The 20,414-nt window shown below is 43.3% G+C and overlaps 4 protein-coding genes and 1 long non-coding RNA gene across 6 annotated transcripts in view; 3 read left to right on the top strand and 2 right to left on the bottom strand.

Moving 5' to 3' along the window:
* Hs3st-A (Heparan sulfate 3-O sulfotransferase-A) overlaps window positions 1-20,414 on the bottom strand; it is a 36,562-nt gene that overhangs the window by 2,811 nt on the left and 13,337 nt on the right. For both annotated transcript variants that reach the window (NM_001299660.1, NM_176229.3), the window contains exons 3-8: window positions 19,281-19,310; window positions 5,629-6,599; window positions 3,403-3,814; window positions 2,924-3,139; window positions 611-1,062; window positions 33-226 (exon numbers count right to left, since the gene is read on the bottom strand). In NM_001299660.1, coding sequence (NP_001286589.1) covers window positions 33-226; window positions 611-1,062; window positions 2,924-3,139; window positions 3,403-3,814; window positions 5,629-5,948 — 1,594 coding nt within the window. In that variant the 5' untranslated portion in view covers window positions 5,949-6,599; window positions 19,281-19,310. The remainder of the gene's footprint in view (window positions 1-32; window positions 227-610; window positions 1,063-2,923; window positions 3,140-3,402; window positions 3,815-5,628; window positions 6,600-19,280; window positions 19,311-20,414) is intronic.
* Window positions 6,869-8,059, top strand: CG17821 (uncharacterized protein). The gene is made up of 3 exons (NM_166304.3): window positions 6,869-7,184; window positions 7,235-7,419; window positions 7,488-8,059. Exons 1-3 carry the CDS (start codon window positions 7,142-7,144, stop codon window positions 8,046-8,048), a joined length of 789 nt encoding a protein of 262 aa, NP_725820.2. The 5' UTR covers window positions 6,869-7,141; the 3' UTR covers window positions 8,049-8,059.
* Window positions 8,239-9,348, top strand: CG18609 (uncharacterized protein). Its single transcript, NM_137521.3, has 3 exons — window positions 8,239-8,320; window positions 8,380-8,564; window positions 8,627-9,348. The coding sequence occupies exons 1-3, from the start codon at window positions 8,290-8,292 to the stop codon at window positions 9,200-9,202; spliced, it is 792 nt and encodes a 263-aa protein (NP_611365.2). The 5' UTR covers window positions 8,239-8,289; the 3' UTR covers window positions 9,203-9,348.
* Window positions 10,207-12,734, top strand: lncRNA:CR30121 (long non-coding RNA:CR30121). The gene is made up of 2 exons (NR_048141.1): window positions 10,207-10,666; window positions 10,896-12,734. It is a non-coding gene; the product is annotated as a long non-coding RNA:CR30121 (long non-coding RNA).
* CG33998 (uncharacterized protein) lies at window positions 12,722-13,373 on the bottom strand. The gene is made up of 2 exons (NM_001038870.2): window positions 13,176-13,373; window positions 12,722-13,112 (listed from the first exon to the last, which is right to left on the bottom strand). The coding sequence occupies exons 1-2, from the start codon at window positions 13,362-13,364 to the stop codon at window positions 12,942-12,944; spliced, it is 360 nt and encodes a 119-aa protein (NP_001033959.1). The 5' UTR covers window positions 13,365-13,373; the 3' UTR covers window positions 12,722-12,941.

The following is a 20,414-nucleotide window of genomic DNA, read 5'->3' as shown; positions in this document are numbered from 1 at the left end:
CAATCACAGAGCACACTTCAAAAGTTACTCACCCAAGAAAGCCTCGATGCGTTTCAGCTGAGAAACCGGATCTTCGATGAGGCGATCCCCATTGACCACCAGCAGCTGCTCCCGCGGAAATACCTCCAGCCAGCGATGGAGGTGGACATGGTACATGGAGATGCTGAGCGGTCGATAAGCCTCGTTAACGGTGCCATTGGGAAATATGGCCAGCTCCTCAAAGGACCTGCGAACGGGGTGAAAGGAGGCGAGGGAATTTAAATCTTCCTTTCGACAAGGATGGCAAATTGAATTGCCAGCAGCTGCAAATGAGCAGCTCCCAGCTCCCCACTTCAGCCAGCTCTACGACCATGTTAAACAGAGTCCTTGGCTCCTTTGGCTCCGCCTGCCACACACCCTCTGTCAACAAGTGAGGCCGCAACAAGAAAGTTTCACCATCGGCGCGACAGAGACAGAAGCAGCCAGAGCCAAGGACAAGAGTCGCATTTTGGGCAACTTTCATTTGCAGTTTGCATTTCATTTGCATGTCAAGCAGCGGCGGAAGGGGGCAAAAGGGAGTGCGGACATGGAGCACTGGGCACGGGCAAATGCCTCAGTTCGGTTCACTTACTTGGCTGCCATTTGGGCGGCGCTCGCCATTGGCGACATTGTTGTCGTGGTCATCGCAGCTCCAGCGACACCACCGCCACTGCCCAACGCCTGTCTCCTGACCAAAGACGAAGATACCGTTTTGCCTTTCGTCTCCTTGGCGCCCGCCCCACTGCCACCCAACAGGGCATTGTCATAGCCACGGGCCGACTGCAGTTTGGCATACAGCAGTGATTGTGTTGGCATCTTGGCAGCTGCGGTCCCGCTTCCCCCACCACCACCAGCACCACCACCACCTGCCCCACCGCCAGAACTCTCCCTCGGACTCGGTGGATCCTTCTCGGCCAACGGCAGAATGGCGGTGGCCGCATGGCTACGCAGCTGCGTGTAGTCCGAAATGGCCCGGGTCACCGGCTCCCGGACAATCAGGAGCAGCTTGATGCTCGCATTCATGGCCCGCACACGTTCCGGCACCTGAAATATATGAAAAGTTAAGAAACACATTTACCCAGCATTTTAAAATATTTAATGAAAGGAAAATATGCAGGTAAGTTCACTGGACGGAAAAATCTGTTGAGTTCCATATAAAATGTTTACCATCGTGGAACAATCGATTAAAATAATTCTTGTCTAATTAGTTATGCACGCTTTATCCAGCATAGCTAATCATTCAAGAGTATTAAATTTTTCAGCTAATATAAAATTAAAAATAAGCCAATAAGCGGGGAAAACTTATTATCTGTATTTAACCAAAACCAATAGTTTTTTTTCCTATTATTTTATGCAAATATTAAAGCAACCTATCATTTATGGAACAAAAACACAATATAAAAGAAAATTGCACGCGGTAAAAAGCGCATGAAAAAGAATATAATTAAGTTGGCAGCTTGAACGGAAAAACGATGTTTAATCAAAATAAATAGTGTGTGCTTTAACTTTTAAAGAAATAAAATGGTTCATCTTTCTTGCAGCTGGAAATATGAATGATGCTTTTTTTAGTGCAGTTCTTTTCGATATTTTCTCAAGGTGTGTAAAATTGGCATTTGATGCTGTGCCTTCGCCTTCTGTTCCAATTAATGAATTTATGCCGGATACCTACCAACAATCGATAATAATTGCAAACTCTGGCTGCTACATTTTCAGAGGAGCATGGTCGCCCCCCCCCCCTTTTTGTTGGCTTTAATTTGCAGCCTTTTGTGGCAGCCACGCCCAACCGTCGCCGTTCCCCTGTCCGCCTCCTGCTGCTGCACTTCCGCAGCAAGTGTGCTGTGAACAATTTAATTAAGCCGGAAAATATTGCCGTACAATGTTGGCGGAACGAGTCCGTTGTCGACTACGGCGGGGTCCTTGAATTTGCCACGTTGTATAAATAGCCTCGCAAATGGGCGGAACGAGCCGAGTAAATAAACTTAATCAATTTCAATAAGAGCCACCAGGCCGTGCAACAAGTTCATAACTTTTTTGTGTTTCTCAATATTGTGTTTGTTTTTTGTTTTTGCTTGGTCGCCTGGGCACTCAAGCGTTTCAGAATTATTCACGTTGATGAACCGTTTGCATTTCGCATTTGGCCCGGTGGGAATATGCATTTCGCTGAATCTTTAATGCGGCCAAAATGCATTTGACATATCAGATGGGAGCAGATCGAGGGTTTCAGTTTGAGGCCAAAGTGCACCCTTGGGAGCTGAATGCATTATTTATGCTGCTCCACAGGATAATTTGACATTTTGCGCTGAGGGAGCTCCGGAGTTTCGCTGGCATTAGTTGGCCCCACTGCCGCCATCAGTTCCATCTTAATAAATATTAATAACAACAATAATGAAGATTTATGCGAATCAGTGAAGTGGAAGCTACGCCATCTATCCGCGCATCAAAGTGCCAAACAAATTGAAACTGCTGCATCAGCTGCAAGACAAGTTCACCCACCCCCACATGGCCCCCACTTCGTTCACCTTGGGCCTTGTGTGTGGCACATGCAACTTCCGGCTCGCAGCGAAATTGCATCAGGCCAATAACCCAATTTTGTGACACTCTGCGGGCTGGGCAACAAATACAAGGCGACCGGAAAAGAAACAATAATAAAACCTGGCCCAAAAAGCGATTCAGTTCGGGTGTTAGACGTTGCCGTTTGCCAAATGAATTTGCAAACATTTCCGCTCCGGCTCCCGACATGGACACGGAAATTGGCTGGGACATGGCCAGCGTTTCAGTTTAATTTGATAGATGGCCAGGCAGCAGGAGTTGTAGCAGTAGTACCACGTCCATGCCGGCAGACAGTTAATTAATAATTACGGACAGGCCGAGAGAAAGGCAATTAAAAATGTCCACACACACTCACCTCTGGCGACACAAAGTAGCTGGGACTCTTTTCGATGGTTATCTGGCCACGGAACGAATGTGGCATCTTCTTGCGGTACCACTCCAGACCTTTCAGGTAGTTCTCGTCCCGGTCGAAGAAGTGCACCTCACCGCCGGCCTTCTGGATCCGCGGATGTAGGTAGAGCATCTCCAGCAGCGCCCGTGTACCACATTTTCGCACACCGATGATGAGTGCCTGGGTGCGGAAGTCGAGCCAAAAGAACACGAACATGCAAATTGCAGCAATTAGTCGGGTCCCAAACTGACTGCCACACATACTAGCCATCTACATGCGGAGCAACTAAATAGTTACCTAGTTTGTTCTACTTTAAAACATATTATTGTGGCCTCATTACATTATATTTTAGTCTTGGATTGGAGTAGGTACACTAATTAACAATTCCTGGCTATTTTGCATTTAAGCTATTTAAGAATTTATCAAATTTACTCAGGACTTACCTGCGGCAACCGTCGACTGGTTTTTGGAAAGTGCACACGGCTGGAGGGAAAAACCATGGGATGGCTGAGCTGATTGGAGCTGGGCACGGGCTTTACGAACACGGGCAGATGATTGGAGGCGCCACCGGCGGAGGAGAAGGAGGAGCCGGAATTGGACGACGATGAGGAGGAGGATGCCAGAGCCGATGCGGAGGCGGTCATAGATAGACGATGCCTTTCGTGGACAGCCTGGGCCGCTTGGATATTGTATACGGCACTATCGTACAGGACATGGAAGGTGAGGAACAGAGAGATCAACATGACCGTAAGGAAGACGACGGCCAATTTTGGACGGGAAACGCCCACCACCAGGATGCAGTCCGTGGGCGAGGTATCAGGACCCGCCGGCCGCATTGCCGATTTCGGTAGCCATCTATAAGAGAGAGAGAGAGAGAGAGAGATAGAGAGGACATCGATTAGGATTTGGTTTTGGTTTCAGCTAATTAGATTGCCCTGCCGGCTGTCCTGAGTAATTAAGGCTGGCGGTTTTCCAGCACTTCTGTTCAACCCACTACTGTTCCTCCCGTTTTCCGGTTGCCTTTAGCTAAATTAGCAAGACGACACTCTGGACGCAGTCCTCCATTTTCAGCCACCACCTGAACGCTCACGTCCGGCGGCGCTTAAGCGAATTCCATTATAAACGTTTCCGCTTAGACCGCAACAAACACTGGCAGCATTATTATGAGCACCACATTGCAGCACACTAGGCGTATACGTAACGTGGCCTAATGGATGACTTCATTTGCAGCATGCCGCAGCTGCACGGTACGGGAATGATGAGGGTGAGCAGGTGGTCCGCTATGTCGGGCATTAGCAGGTGACAGAAGGAGCTGCTGCCAGTCTGCGGCTAAGTGCAATTTCATATACAGAGTAGGGGCGTGGTGGCAAAGGCATAGCCATAGCAAAGTGATGTGGTGGTACTGGTGGGGCAGGGCAGGGCATGGCTGGGAAACGTGTGGCAACTGGTGGCTTCGCCCCTGGAGTTTCCTCCCTGCCGCCGCCAGTGGCTGCCAGTGCCTCATCCACTTCGCATGCGACACCTCGTTAAAAGTAACGACACACTGGGCTAGAGGCCCGCAAGGAGTCGAGGCACTTCACTCGACGGCGCCGTTTGCGGCGCACGGAGCAACCTCAGAGCAAGACCGACCGACTTCCTGCCATTCTACATACCCCCCATTTCTATATTTTCGCCCTGGATACCCTGCATCCCCTCTACCCCCATTCCTTTTTCTGCCAGTTGTCGACACGCTTTAAGTTCTTTTTATATTCCCAGCTGTTTTTTTTTTTTTTTTACATTTTCTTAACCCGTTTTAAGCCCGCAGCTGCAGTAACAACACGGAAAGAAAAACAATTATAAAATCCTACCTAGAAATATCTGCTATTATTTAAAAAAATAATGTTTTTAAAGAATAATAAGTATCGTTCTGAGAACTTAATCTGAGATCTTAACAATATGATTGCAACTTCTACCAGCCCATATCTTTTCACTTATGTATTTCTCTGAGTGTACCAGCCCGGCTGCGACTGGCCTCGTTTCGCGCTCCACAAGGCGGCCCGCCACTTGACTGCGATCTGCATAAACGCAGCGCCACCCAGAAAGGAGTCCTCCCTCTCTAGCTGTTTCTGCTCCTTTTCGTTCTGTCGTTGTCACACACTTTCTAGGTTGGCAGACAGGCAGCCTTTAAGCCCAAATCCCCGCCGAACGCAAAGCTTTAAAGACGGGCTCAAGCACTCTAATCCTGACAAAACTGGAATAAGTTCCATTTCGCAGTACTAAGCATTTGTAACGCTTCATTTGTCCCTGTCTCCAATCCTCTGCCTGCTGTACTTTGTCTTCTGTTCCCCGCTCCTTGCTCCACGGATAAATATTTATAATTCCCAGATTCATTTTGCCGAAGTGGACTGGTTTTCTGTGCAGCAGCGCGGTAAATTCGAATCGAGCAAATGTTGTGCCGTTAAAGTTAATGCAATTTTCAATCGCGTTGTTAAAATGTAAATTTTATTAAACCATCCAGACGTGCGGCTATCTCCACACCAGATTCCCATGGGTGTTGGGACACTGGTGCGCTGGGGAAATGGAGATGGAGAGTTGGGCTTGACCTTTTTACGGTTCCGACTGTTGGCCTTCTTATCGGCTACGTGCAATAGCAAAACTCGAACCCCAAATGATTTGTTGGCCGTACTCACAGGATATCCAGCGGCAATTTGACGGAACAGTCGCGCAATGTCGCCTGATGTTGCTGCTGTCTCTGGTGGTATTGCTGCGTGTTGCTGCTATTGCTGTTGTTGCCGCTGGTGTTGTTGTTGCCGCTGTAGTGTTGCTGATAGTGATGGTGGGGATGCTGCAGCAACTGTTGGTACTCGTTTGGCTGGGCATGCTGCTGTTGCTGCTGCTGCAGCTGCAGATGTTGCTGCTGGGAGTGCTGCTCGTTGCCATTACTGCTGCCGCTAGTGTTGCTGCTGCCGCTGCTGTTGCTGCTGCTCGCACGTCTTTTGGCGGCAGTCATCAGAGAGGCAGCTGCGCTCGGCTAGAGTACGCGTTCAATGGAGCCCAAACGATAGCCGCTCTCGGCTGTTGCAGCAGCTAATTGGCCAGTGGACGTGGGCCAGCTCGATTGCAGCAACGTGCAACATGGGTTGCTGCCGGATTGCCGTATTGCCTGGTTGCCGGGTGGCTGGTGGGCGGTTAGATTTATGGGCCAACCCACCGACACACCGACGCCGCCTCCTCCACGTCCTCCTCCTGGGGGGAAACTGCTCTTTTGTTTCGACCCTTATCGCAGGAGTCCGTTTCGAGTTTTTTGCGCTTTAATTAAATTTCAGGCAATCGAGGGGGGCTGGGATTCCTTTAGCTCTATGCGTTCGAGGTCACTGCTCACAGAATTGGAAAGGTAACCTGTGACTGGGCGACATATTGAGCCTCATTTCCGCCCGGGCAAACAAAACGGAAGTTTTCTAACATCATCATCATCATCATCATCGGTGGCACCAGGTCCTGGCCTTATTGTTGTTCTGTAATTAGATTTGTTGCTGCTGCTGATGTGGCTGTTGTTGCTCCTTTCCTGGGATTAAAGCCGTAATGGCCTCTTCCGATTTGGCTGCTGCTACTGATGTTGCCCATAGCCATCGTCTATTGTCTGCCAAAACGCTTTAAACCACTGAAAAGAGTAGCAAAACAAAGAAATCGGTTAGGCAAGTCAGGGCCATAAATTATTGATACCATAGTACGTATACATTAACTTTTCATCATTTTTTATTATAAAATTATGATGTATATTTTAGCAATAGAGCAAAAATTCTTTCCGAAAAAACAACTTTCATTAGAAGAGGATATTCAGAAATGCAATACATTGAAAACAGTTTTAGTAAGTAGACTTTGAAAAACACATTTGATATCTAATTTTAAATTTATATATTTTTGCAAGTACTAAACATAGGTTTGAATGCCCGGAAAGCGAACCACCTGACACCAAAGTGGGATCCATGCAATGCGTGCGGATGAATTAGAAACTTCGTTAGAAATTCAAATCTTGACGACTCTTGGTCGGGGCACTGCACTACGAGAATAGTATAGTGTCTGCAGGAGCATACATAATCAGGTGTTATTGTGTTTTGGGTCCGCATACACTGTTGCAGGTGCATTGGTATATAAAGTGGCGAATGGCAAACGCGCTACTCAGTTGCATTCGACGGAGACACCATGAACTTCACACTATTGGATTTATTCCGAGGGCTGCCGGCAGGTCAGCCTGATCTTTGCATCAGAAATATCCACTTACTTACTTATCCACAGATCCCGTCCATTTGCCCATGTTTGGCACACCTTTACCGGCGATTGTGATAGTTTTGGGTTACCTGCTGCTGATTTTCAAAGTGGGACCCGATTTCATGAGATCTCGTAAGCCCTACAATATGCGAAAAGCCATGTTGATCTACAACTTCTGTCAAGTTCTAATGAATTCTGGCATTTTTTTAATGGTGGGCATTTTTAGCTAATTGCTATACCTATAAACAAAAAAATTAATTTCATATCTCTGTACTTGCAGGGCACTTACTATCTTTTTATTAAAAAACTATACGATTTCCGCTGCATGACCATGCTGTCCTCGGATCATCCAGATAAAGATGTCGATCGTTTGTTGACCTACTTTTACTTTATCAACAAGGTGATCGATCTGATAGACACGATATTCTTTGTGCTGAGAAAGAGCAACAAGCAAATCACCGTACTCCATGTATACCATCATGTATTCATGGTTTTGGGTGTGCCATTGACATACTATTTCTACGGACCCGGAGGACAATACAACCTGATGGGATATCTCAACTCATTTGTACATGTGGTGATGTACGCCTACTATTTCGCATCTGCTTGGTATCCAAACGTGAAGAGCACATTTTGGTGGAAAGAGTACATCACCAAGCTGCAGTTCCTACAGTTCATGATCCTCTTCGCCCAATCTGTACTGACATTGTGGCTAAATCCCGGTTGCCGTTTTCCCAAGGTCCTGCAGTACGTTCAGCTGGGAGGTTCCGTTTCCATGATGACCATGTTTGGAAACTTTTACTATCAAACCTATGTCAAAGCCAAAAGTAAAGAGCAGTGATTTATAAATACAATGCAGTTCTCTTTACGCAATTGAGCCGGTCTCAATCGAGTGTACTGAGACTGAGCGTTTTATTCTGGGTCTCTCATTCCGAAATGTAGGACAGACATCGCAGTTCAAATAGCTGAATAATACATTATGTGATTTGATTTGGCTTCATTTCGTTAAAACAAACTGGATTGTTTCAAGACTGCTGAAACAGTCGCCAGCGGTTCCTCAAACAACAATCAACCATTTAATAATGCTCCGATACTTGCGCATACCTCAAGCGGGTAAGTTCGGCAATGTGCTGATTACTACAAGTATATCACTTCTTTGAAATACTCAACAGATCCTAACCCAATTCCGCTGGCTGGATCACCATGGCCTATCACACTGATTTTGATAGCATATCTGTTGTTTGTCCTTAAATTGGGCAAGATCTTTATGAGAAACCGGAAACCATATGATTTGAAAACGGTCTTGAAGGTCTACAATCTATTTCAGGTGCTATACAATGGTCTCTACTTCGGAATGGTAAGTTGGATGACTTGTTACAATCTTTTTGAAATTAAAAAGTGTGTTCCTTTATTTTTCAGGTTTTTTATTATCTCTTCATCGTGGGCATTTGCAATCTGCACTGCATAGAAAGCTTTCCCGAGGGCCATGAACGCAAACAATTGGAACGAGTATTGCATGCCGCATATCTGCTGAACAAGGTCCTCGATCTTATGGATACGGTGTTCTTTGTGCTGCGAAAGAGCTATAAGCAGATCACCTTCCTGCACATATATCACCACGTGTTCATGTCCTTTGGAAGTTATGCCCTAACCCGTTACTATGGAACTGGAGGCCATGTCAATGCCGTTGGACTGCTGAACTCCTTGGTGCACACGGTCATGTATTTCTACTACTTTCTGTCTTCAGAATATCCCGGAGTGAGGGCCAATATCTGGTGGAAGAAGTATATAACATTGACACAGCTCTGCCAGTTCTTCATGCTGCTCAGTTATGCCATCTATGTGCGATTCTTTTCACCGAATTGTGGCGTTCCACGCGGTCTTCTCTATCTAAATATGGTGCAAGGCGTTGTGTTCATTTATCTGTTTGGTAAATTCTATATCGACAACTATCTGAGACCTCCGAAGGCGAAAATCAACGCAAAGCAATCGTAGCCTTAAGTCATTTAAATATACGTAAATGCACATTTAATTAGTCCATGTATTTAACTAAGCAATCACTATGACTTCTGCTCTCTCAAATGTGACTTCGGACCGAAGATATAACTAAACTGAACGAAACAATAAAATGGTATTGTCCCGAACTATTTCTGCATTTCATTATGGGGCTGTGTTTTTGTGCCAACGGAACAGCGTGAAACGTGATATAATCAAAGCTATATATGGGATGTTTATAAAAACCTTAATCGTATACAGAAAGTAAAATAATTTTCCATTCCACGTTAAGTCGCGTGTTTCAACAAATTTCCATGAAAATGATTGCCGATGGGCGGTCGAAATGTATCGAAAACCTAATAACATAAAGCTCAAGCGACCGGCGACTGGAAAAATTGCCAACACCCAAAAGAATATTATGAAAGATGAATATTTGAAATGACTAAGGAACCCTTTGATCTGTTATCGGCTTAAAAAACAAAGCACGATGTCATAACATGCGTGTTATATTGGACTTGGAACTGAATTAGCGTGTGAATCCGCTACACATTGAACTCACATTTTAAGGGGGAAAAGTACTGAATGATTATAGGAAAGAACCGTGTGTACTAAAGTTTCATAATATTCCATAGCGATGTAGACAATTACATAAACAAAATAACAAAATATATCGTGGTGGTAATCGTATTCTTAATTTATTTGTTCAAGGTTTGTTTATTGTCAATAGCTTATAAAACATTTCTAAAAGCTCCTATTGAAAGTAAAGGTTTTTTTTTTTGTGGAAATAAGAGAACACCAATAATGTATGCTAAAGAGAAATTTCGACTCAAAAAAGGTCGGAATTTCAATCAAGAGCTCTGCAAATCGTAGCTTTAAGCTCAATCCATATATATTGAGTAGTTGTAATCGAATAATTATTGTAAGTTTACAACGTATTACTCACATCGCATTGTCTATAAGACAGCTGGCGAGAAAGCAGCAAAAATCAGAGGTATGATATTGTGCTAGATAGCCAGCCGATCCCTTAAGTGTTTGGAATATCTGACAGTACAACTGAAAGAATCGATCAAACTGAGAAAGGTTTGGCAAAGCCCTGCCAGTTAAATATCGACAGAGTGAAAACTGCACGCCGGAAAAACAGCTCGAGGCAATCAAATGCTGCCCCCTACTCTTTGCTTTTCCAGCTTTTCCTGCTGTTTTTGCTCGTTTGTTAGCACGTTGGAAAAGCTTCGCTTGATAAGCATAAGAAATGGAAGGCAACTAACAAGTGCGTTGGCTTGAGCGTGTGTGGGATTTTGGGTGTGTGTGTGTGTGTGTGTGTGTGGCACAACGAACGACTGCACATAACAAGCTTCCATTCTATCCCATTTATGCTGCTCCTTGGCAGCTGATAGGACAAACCGGAGGCGCTATAACCGTAGCTGAACTCTGTTGCACTAGTCAAACTTAAGCCGGAAATTCACTGTGAGTACAGAGAGAGAATAGTTGTTCAATTTTTAAGCGAAAACTTCAGTATTAGACTCAATAGATGACTCAGTTACTTTATGTACAGAATTAAAGTTTAATATCAAATTCCCATGTATCACAGAGGTATTGAATATTGATTAAATAGATAGCTCTTATAGATCACTGCAACATAATCTTTAATGAAATTGTTTCCTTAAACTGCAAAGTCTTTTTCCTCTGTGCACAGAAACATGGAACATTCACTTGCCTGCAATTGTATTTACTGCTGGAGAAAACGAAAACAATTGCCGCAAATATGGCAAATGGCAATTGAAAAACAAAAGTCCCTGGCGAAACGAGACCAGAAATCCGTTCGCCTGCTGCTTTCACACTTTCCAGCCACGCAGGACAAAAGGCCAAAAAAGCGGCAGCAGGGACGTGAGTGCTGAAAAAAAAGCCAAGGATGCAGCTGCACACAGAAGAAATGAAAAAAATGGGGACGGAGTGTGGGAAAATGCACAAAATTGGCTGTGAAATGAACGAGATGAGGCGGCTATTGTTAACATCTGAGGGAATACAAGGGTAATAGCTATGACAGCAGCGAAACTGAGGTCAACACTTGGCTTTGCGTGCGCAAAAGGCAGGCCAAAGTCAAACGGAAATCTGCATAAGACCCTCCAGTTGCGATTGACAGTCCTTGAGATGTTTCCACTCAGTTTCCCATGTCTGTGGCCTCTGACAGAACCTGAACAGCAAACCGAGCACCAAAACATCGAACAGCTGGGTGGGCAATTAAAAGGCATTCCAGAGGTCAGCATAAATTAGTCAAATGCGTGTATGCAAATGCCATTTGTGCGATTAACAATGCAGGCTTCAAGACCACTGAGCACACTACGCACAAAAGACACACATTAAAGTTATCTGAAATTATATGGCAAAAGGTAACACATGGATATATATATACAATATATGTATATATATTGCCGTACCTAGGGGAACTGACCTGGCTGCCTGGCAACTTTCCCATAATTTACACTTTATCGAACGATAACAAACAACCTGCATAATGTATGGCTCTTGGTTTTGTCCTGGACTCGTAAGGAATGGCAGCTCACCTGTGGGTGTGGGGTTGTGGGTGGCATTCTGGCATTGACTGGCGCTTGAGGTTACCAAAAGGGTCCTGCGTGAGATCCTTCTCGCCTTCTAAACAAAATTCCCGTATGCAAAATGTGCCGTCAATCAAAAATGCCACAACTGCAACTCGTTGCACCTTTGGGCCAAGTCTACGGAGGACCTGTTAACCCACATTTACCAGGCGATTTGGCGACCTGGGAGACAAAAACCATTTACATTCGAAAACCATAAAAGATACAAACGCCGACCTTCTCCGCTCGTTTGGGGAATATGGCATAATAAAATTTTAATTCGTTGCGATTGATGGTGGCCCCTCAAACGTAACCACCACATCCATATACGTATACATATATACAAGCATCGATGGTTGATTTCCCAGAGCCGAGGGATACAACCAATACATTACATTTTATAACCCCAGCTAATTTGCATATATGCAGGCATACGTACGACCATAGAAATACGAGTATATGTGTCTGCGTAACATTGATTGGATTTGTTTGACTTTCACACTGCCTGATGGCATCGCATCGAAGATGGCTGGGGTTTTTCGGCCTGGGATGGTGAAAGGTGGTTTTTAGGGCTTTCTGATGGTTTTTAGGCGGTGGTGCGCTGGAAGGCTAAGTGCCTGACATTTACTAAATGGCAAAGGGAACGGCTTCACAGGCTTTTGCTGGTTATACTTTCCCCATTTGCTCAACCGAAAATTGCACTTGCCTCGTTAGTCGAAATGGCTGGGTAATTACGAGTGGTCGGAATTGCCTCCCAACAACTCATCGCCTACTTGGCTTATAACCTTCAAAGTTGCAGCTAACAAAGAAAAACTGGTCATGCCTTTTGGTATCCTTTAAATAGATAATGAACTTACAAGTTTGCACTTAGTAGATTGTTCAAGTATCTGTTGATTATTATAATAGAGCTCAAATAAAGGTAATTCATACAATCAATCAGTATTCGTTTACTCGTACTTTTCCCACGTCAGCTGCAAATTAGCGGCAGTTCATTTGGCGTGTGTCAATTGTATAACCATTTACATAAATACGCATATAAGTGTGCTTGCGGATATGTATTCAGTATGTAAATATGTGCTCGTCGTTAAATAAACAAACTATCTGTATTTGCATATGAATCTGAGAGGAATAAATTAAGGATCATATAATTAAACGCCGTATATGTCGATGATGAAACTGAAGCCCTGATTCCGTTGACTCTTCAAGTGGATCTTGGCATATGTGGTCTGTGGTCCACCAGCAGTTAGATACGCATAGCCACCATTTCCATCTCTGATCTGATCCGTGATCACAATTTGAGTGATGGTGCGTGCCAGTTTCTTTGAAATAAAAAAAGCAAGCGTTTATAAAGTGAAATATCCTTTTAAGTGTGAGTAACCCACTTTTTGATCAAACACAAATTCTCTGGTCACGACGCGCAGAAACTTGGACTTCTCCGTAATGATTTCCCTGTGTAAATGCATATCTCTATAGGTTCTGGCGCCCCAGGTAATACTGTGACTACGGCCACGCCCCGATGCCGCGGCAAAGGCGGTCAGCGCGAATACTAGTAGTATTACGTAAATTTTCATTTTTAAAAATGATTTGATTTTTTCTTAACACGAAACATTTATAGGTGCACTGTGCGAGCCAAAAATAGCTCATTTTTTTTCCGCCCAGCTGTTTGTTTAAAACAATAAACAATGGATATTGAATAAAGTTCTACTGAACAATAAACTACATAAAGTTGATTAATTGTGACACTATAAAGCAATACACAAAAATCTGTTTTACTTTTATATAGAATAAAAGTGTAGATAGACTGGCGGTCGAAAAACAAAATAGCCATCCAAATAAACAGACTGCTTTGTAAATAAATATGGTCTTACTCACTTTAATTATAAAACATTTACACTTCAAAAAAAAACACTATAACAACAAAGTTATATTTGTATGATTTTAAGCTTAGTACAAATATCGCATATATTAAAGTCGTAATTTAATTAATAATTTTTGCGTGGCAATATGGCAGTCATTAAATAATCATGTCACTTATATAAGCCATATAATCCCAGTGATTAGAGCAAAGCTTTTCGCCACTCACCCAGTATTTGCTTTAATTATGACCGCAAAATAATATTTTTTTTTGTTTAGCAATTGCATAAACTTGGTAATTAAATAATGAGCACAAATTTAAGGCTTATGAGCCCATTGTAAATGGCCAGCGGCTAAAACTTTAGATTCAGGCTCCTATTTGCTGTTGAGTGAACCTTTCGGGTCTGGCGAAAATGCCCCACTTTCCACTTCCAGCCCGCAGTCTCATATTTTGCCAAGTGGAAATACTTTTGCCAAGATTTCCGAGACTCGAGACTTTTGTTTCGACCCGGTTTTCTGTTCCTGTTGTTGTGGTTGGCTGCTTTAAATACCGCTGTGTGGGTGTCTTGTTTCGGTTTGAAAAGCGGCGGCGGTGGGCTTTAAGGCAAATATTTATTTAATTTTAACATCCCCCGCACTCACGTGCCACTGCACAGATCCAATTTACTCAAGAACGGAGGCGACTGGGTCGCGTATATTGTTGAAATTTTATTGTGCAAACATGAGAATGTCTCTATGTGTGCGCTTGTATTTGTGTTTTATGGTTGCCACGTTGGGTTTCTCTCATTTATGCACACACACACACACAAACAGACGCACGAAAAAATGGCAGTAACACAAACAAAATGGCCGAGAAACCGTTGTTAAGTGTCTCTCATAGCTGCGTTTCATTCTGTCTATGTATTGGTGCATAGATTGTGTGTGTATCTGTGTGGGTGTGTATGGATGTGTGCATGTGTTGGTGTGGACTAAAAGGTGTAGGTCTGCATGTGTTTACCGCAAAAAAAGCAAGCAAACAAACAAAAAGCGATTCGTTGGCAAACAAATCAGCAAAGCAAAATTTAGGTGGACAATAAAATTCAGCTGCAGGGTCTCATGCAAAAACACAGTCACAAACACACGAAAGGCAATAAATATAATGCTGTCTTCTATTTGAGCATGAAATCGGATAAAAAGTACACAATATGTTTTGCATACGCACATATAGCACTTTAGTTACCTGGTAATATGTGGTATAAAACTACATATATTTCAAAAGGTTATTGGCAAGCCGTAAGAAGAAGTTACTATATCTAAAAATGTTAACATATTAAATAGATATATATTTATATTATATATATAATATATTTATATTTATATTTATATTATATTAAATACATATTAAATAAACATAAAATATGCATAATCATGTTCATTAGAGCTGTTTTTTGGTACCCATTCACCTTTGTTGAAAATCTTGAATGTTCTGTTTTATAACAACATGCCCCCAATTCAGCCAGTGAAATTTATTTTGTGGCGTGGCAATTATTGCATGTTCCCCTGGGTCACGAACTAATTGGATAAATTGGATAACCCTATCTCGTATTACTCTCAAAGCAACCATTTCTCAAATAGCCAAAAGAGTCGGTCGGTGTACAGTGATGGCTCGTCTCTAACAAAATTGTGGCAAGGGCAAAAAACTTAAATTTTGCCGCCACGCCGGAGCTCTTCAAGCTGAAAACGCTTTAAATAATTTTAATTAAAACAAATGGCACTCGAAATAAAACACGCACATCAAACAGGAGTGGGTGGACTCGCTGGGCTGTTGGGGGGGGGGGTTGGTTGGGGCGCCTGAATGGAACAGACATGCCGTGTAATTACGCTTGACGGACAGGAGAGGGATGGGCAAAGGGGGAAAAGTTTGCCGCAGGAGGCAGGATCAGGGGCAGGGGCAGCAGGACCAACCTTGTTTGTGCATTGAATCAAGTGGTGTTGCTGCTGTCGTTTGTACTGCTCTTGCTGTTCAAAATGCAACACGAACGAAGCGACACACAGAAATAAATAACTTAATCACAATTTATTCATGGTATTTGCGATAATGTTTATGTCAGAGGCAGCATGGCTAACAAAAACAAAAACGCTACATCGGATAAAACACTTCTTAAATCGACTGCTTAAAACCCAAGCTGTGATTTAAGGTTTCTGTATAATATACATATTATAAATGGCATGATTTAACACGCTTCATATTTCACCTCTTTTCCAAAGCATGCAAAACACACATTTACAAACTAAAAATTTAAACTTAATAAAAAATAAAATTACTATGAAATTTTTTCTCAATGCATCCTTTTTTTCAGGAAGAGCTCCTGGCGTCGCTGTTGTTCGTGACAAGTTGAGACTGAGGGCAAACATGGCGAACGACATGGCGCCGAGTGGACAAACTCCCACAACAACTTCATTTTGGGAGCTGTTGCCGAACATGTTGGCGAAGTTCTCGCGGCACTTTTCACGCTCGAGGATGGCACACCGGAGCTCTGAAATTGGCCAACTACCACGCATCCGCCACCTAAAAATGTGTCCGCCACAACCCGACGGCAGCTCTGGACAAAAGCTCTGGAATAAAACAAACCCAATTGTAATTAGGCTTGAGAGCTGGGCGCCCGAGGGTGTTAGATGGACTTCCTAAAATTACATTTAATCATTGTTATTTTAGGCCCTCCAATGGCTAAGTGCCACCATCCACCACCATCACCACCACTGGCCACGCCCCTTCCGCACGTAGATGCCACTAAAGCCAAACCAACTGTACGCGCTCAAGTGTGTGTGTGTGTGTTTGTGTGTGTGTGTGTGTGTGTGCAAGGGCACTAAGGACATTTGATAAAAAGCCACTTTGTGTGGCATTGCGCCCTTAACTAAAGCCGGCAAAATCTGCCCGAAAATAAGCGCTTCCCATAACCCATTCGGATGACGAGGATGCAGGGAAATTGGAGTGTTGGCCCCCCCATTCTAAACTGGTTAACACTTTGAACGTGCTACATTTTGACAATATCAAAGTTGAGTGGCTTAACTGACAGCGCCAGCAAATTTGCTCCGTTTGGCAGCGAGGGCGGCAAATAAATAACGTTTATAGCGTAAATATGGTAAATGGCAAAACGGGCGCCTCAAGTGTCAGTTGTCGGCTGTCAGCGCCACAAGAGGCATTCCGTCTCATCCTGGCCAAATGCCAGCATAAAGCTGGCAAATAATTGTTAATAAGGCAATGCCACTATGTCTGCCAGTCAGCCAGACAGCCGCGCGCGCCAAGCGATTGACAATGAGATTGCGCATACGCCGAATGGGCAAGCCAAAAGAGATTTTCACTCCCAATTACGTTGCAGAAATTTGTTGGCCAGGCCAAGAGAGCTTTGGCTAAAGCGACACTTGTTGAGGGCGGACCAAATCGGGAGGATGTCAAGTTGAATTTAACTACGTTTCGCAAGCTGCCAAAGACATTTTTTCTTGAATGCGCACCATTTTCATTTTCAAACCAAGAGAAAGAACAGATTGCGAGTGGTAGAAAATTATTTTGTGGCATGCAAATTGCATTTCCTAGTGCTTTTTCCATACCATTTTCTTTGGCTGTCAACGGCGAAATGCAGATAAGTCGAAAACGAATGGATTTCCAGTGCCCCGCAGCTGTGCCAGTTTTTCCTTGGCTAACAATGAAAATTACTTTTCATATTTAATTGCACTCGCTATGTGCAGGATACTAGAACATGTGGCCAAATACCAAAGCCAAAGTGCAAGCCAAATGCCACATTAAATTACATCAAAGTCAAAGAAAAGAAAAAAGAAATTCCCCCCAAACTTGCAATTGAAATTTGTTTGCCAACTCAAACACGAACATGGGGCAACAGAGCCCCGAAAGAAACTTGCTCGAAATTAGACGTGGCAAGCAAGTAATGGAGACACCAGAAAGGAAATGCTTATTATTTGCATAAATTCCACACATACTCGTGCACGAAGCCAAAAGACCAAAGTGACAGGCTAAAGAGAGGCGGTGAGTTGAAAGAGAGAAAGAAATGCAAATTGTGTTGGCAAATTTAAATGTCAGTCAACAATTCAGTTGTTAAACTCGCATTACCCACTAAGCCATAGACATTGCTGGCCGTGCATACAAAATACAAAAAAAAAAGGAATGGAACTTGTTACTCATACGCCCCGTGGTCGGTTTTCCTAACACTCGTTACTCATACGCCCCATGGTCCATTTTCTTTGGACTTTTGTCTTTTGCTCTCTGCGCTTAATCGAAAAGCGTGCGTGACTCCGTCTAAAGGGAAATGGGGTTGGCGGGAGGCCGGCTTATCATTTTTCGGAAAGAAAACTTTCGACAACTTTTCACTTTTGTTAGGTATTGCCACAGCAGCTTTCGGTTTTGCCATTCGATGTCAATTTAAAGTTTCTCCTCTACTTCCCTTTCATCTCGTTCTTTTCTATTGCTTTTTTTTTTGGTTTTTGTTTTTTTTTTTCTTCAGCTTTTTTGTGCCGAAATAAAAGTTTTGCGTGGCAAAGTTGGAGCAATTGTGAGAGGTTGCCGTGCTGCTGCATCCGGCATAATCGATTCGCTTTTGGCTTTTCCATTTTAATAACTTTTGCAGCAGCAGCCACGGCAAAATAACAAGCACTGCAACAATTACGTGCCGCAAGTGCAAGAGCAGCAAACAAGCGGCAAACAACGAAACAAAACTGAACGTAGCTGAGCTGAGCTGAGCTGCACCGAACCGAACCGAACCGAATGCAGTGGCAATCGACAACAATGGCAACAAAAGGCGGCCACAATACCTGGATCAGGAGCTGTGCGCCAAACTGCGAACTGGGTTAAACACTTGGCCGGAGTTTCCACCACCTGCCAGCTAGCTCACCCATCCGACCCGTTGCCCGGGCTTTCCTGGATTTCCATGAGCTTCCCAGAGTTTCTCCTTCTTCCTCCAGTCCCTTGACATTTGGCCGGGGCAACTAACTAAGTTTGCCAATGCCGTTACTGTTGCTCCTCCGCTGGTGGTGCCACTGCCACTGCCACAGCGCGATGCATTCAAGTGGATGTTACCTTGCTCATAATTGAGGCACGCGCTAAGCGAAACAAATAACAAGGGGAGCCGCACAAGCAGCTCAAGCACTGATTGCTGCCCCGAAAACCCTTTAAATTCAAGTTAGGCACTCAGGAAAAGAGGTGCTCGAAATCAAGAACCCGTGCCGAAAAACTATATTAAACTTTAATGTATCACTATTCAATTTGTTCAATTTCTTAATGTCATTTTCTTGTATGTATAAATTGAATTTTAGAGTAATTCTTCAGAATATTTTCTAAAATACCATTTTATATTTTATTTATGCTTAAAATATAGGATATAGATATTAGATATAGAGGTGAGAGCCTAATTGCATAAAAACGGCTAAAAGATACCTATCACAATATAAAGGTAAGACTAATGTTTTAATGTATGAAATGTTTGGCTAATTTAACCTTTTTTTTCACTGTAATAGGGCTGATAAAACAAGCTTGCGTACACACTGCAGGAAAGCCAGTAATTTTCCCCGAAACACGTACTCGATTCATAAGCCAACATAACACATCGCTGGCAAACTTATGCGTGTGTAGTTTCTCTACTCACCAAAAGTTAATTTCCGCTTGGACGACGCACCTGCAACGAAAATGGAATGAATGAAACGTAATTTATAATTAATATTAACGCATTTTCAATTCAATAATAAATGAGACTAATTTATTTACAGTCCGACCGCCGCAGGGCTCCAAATCCTACGATTGGCAGGCCAATTAGGTGAATTCAAGGGAAAAGTTTCATTTTTTGCGACCTGCCGCAAACAACGCGTTTCAATTCAATTCAAGTTGATTAAAAATTTATTTAAAATTAAATATGAACTCAATCGAATTGTAACTGCAAATAGTCAATGTTCAATGAGCGAAAGAAAAAAACGTGACAATTGACAAGCTAAGCAAAAAAGCCGATTGGACGGAAAATTGCGAACTTAAACGGGGCTCAATCATATGTGTGGTTGAATCCCGAATATATAGGCAGGTGAAGCGGAAACGGAAGTTGTTACAAAGTCCGCTGAAATCAATTTTAAAAGAAAACTTGTTAGAAGGAATAGCCGAAACAAGAGAATGCCAACGGAAACCGAATGGCCTGGGTTCAGTCCAAACCAGAAAGGGAAAACTAATTGCAGTGCTCATTTTTTCCTTGTTAATGGGCCTGCAAACGAGCTTCGAGTTTCCCTCCTTCTATCGATCCTTGCACACACACACACACACAGATACATCCCTGTATCCACACATGCGTTTTCGCTTGTGCCATCGGAAAAAGTTTTTCCCCCCAATTTTATTTGCCTCATTTCGCTGCCATTGTTGCTGGTCGTTGAAAATCTGCGTGCGCAAGTAACAACATTTTACAGCTGCAATTAAAGTTAGTTAGCCCACCGCCTTCAGCCCTTCGTTTTTCCCGCATTTCCCACGGCTTTGCCGACAACAAGCTAATGCACTGCACTTTAATTAACCCAACACCAGGAGACCGAACCCAGAAATTATACATCCCATACGCTTTCCACCCAACTAATGGCAATTTATGTGCGATAATTTGTGGTATGGAAACCATAAAAACAAGTGCGACGACTCGAATAACAATCAACTAAATAACGAAACACTCTAAAGCAGAAAAATGTACTTTTTTTATGGACTTAATTTTATTGTATTAAATTTAATTGTTTGCCAAAAGCACGCGAAAGCTGCT

The sequence above is a fragment of the Drosophila melanogaster genome, chromosome 2R (genome assembly GCF_000001215.4).
Source record: "Drosophila melanogaster chromosome 2R".
NCBI classification, from domain to species: Eukaryota; Metazoa; Arthropoda; class Insecta; order Diptera; family Drosophilidae; genus Drosophila; species Drosophila melanogaster.
This window is presented reverse-complemented; position numbering and strand designations above follow the sequence as displayed.

Bases quoted from the DNA above. Each gene is read 5' to 3' on its own strand.
- CG17821 (NM_166304.3), top strand. From the start codon at position 7,142: ATGAACTTCACACTATTGGATTTATTCCGAGGGCTGCCGGCAG. The intron at 7,185-7,234 runs GTCAGCCTGATC...ACTTATCCACAG, and splicing joins ATTCCGAGGGCTGCCGGCAG to ATCCCGTCCATTTGCCCATG. The intron at 7,420-7,487 runs GTGGGCATTTTT...CTGTACTTGCAG, and splicing joins ATTCTGGCATTTTTTTAATG to GGCACTTACTATCTTTTTAT.
- CG18609 (NM_137521.3), top strand. From the start codon at position 8,290: ATGCTCCGATACTTGCGCATACCTCAAGCGG. The intron at 8,321-8,379 runs GTAAGTTCGGCA...AATACTCAACAG, and splicing joins CTTGCGCATACCTCAAGCGG to ATCCTAACCCAATTCCGCTG. The intron at 8,565-8,626 runs GTAAGTTGGATG...TTTATTTTTCAG, and splicing joins ATGGTCTCTACTTCGGAATG to GTTTTTTATTATCTCTTCAT.
- CG33998 (NM_001038870.2), bottom strand. From the start codon at position 13,364: ATGAAAATTTACGTAATACTACTAGTATTCGCGCTGACCGCCTTTGCC. The intron at 13,113-13,175 runs GTGGGTTACTCA...TTTATTTCAAAG, and splicing joins AATTTGTGTTTGATCAAAAA to AAACTGGCACGCACCATCAC.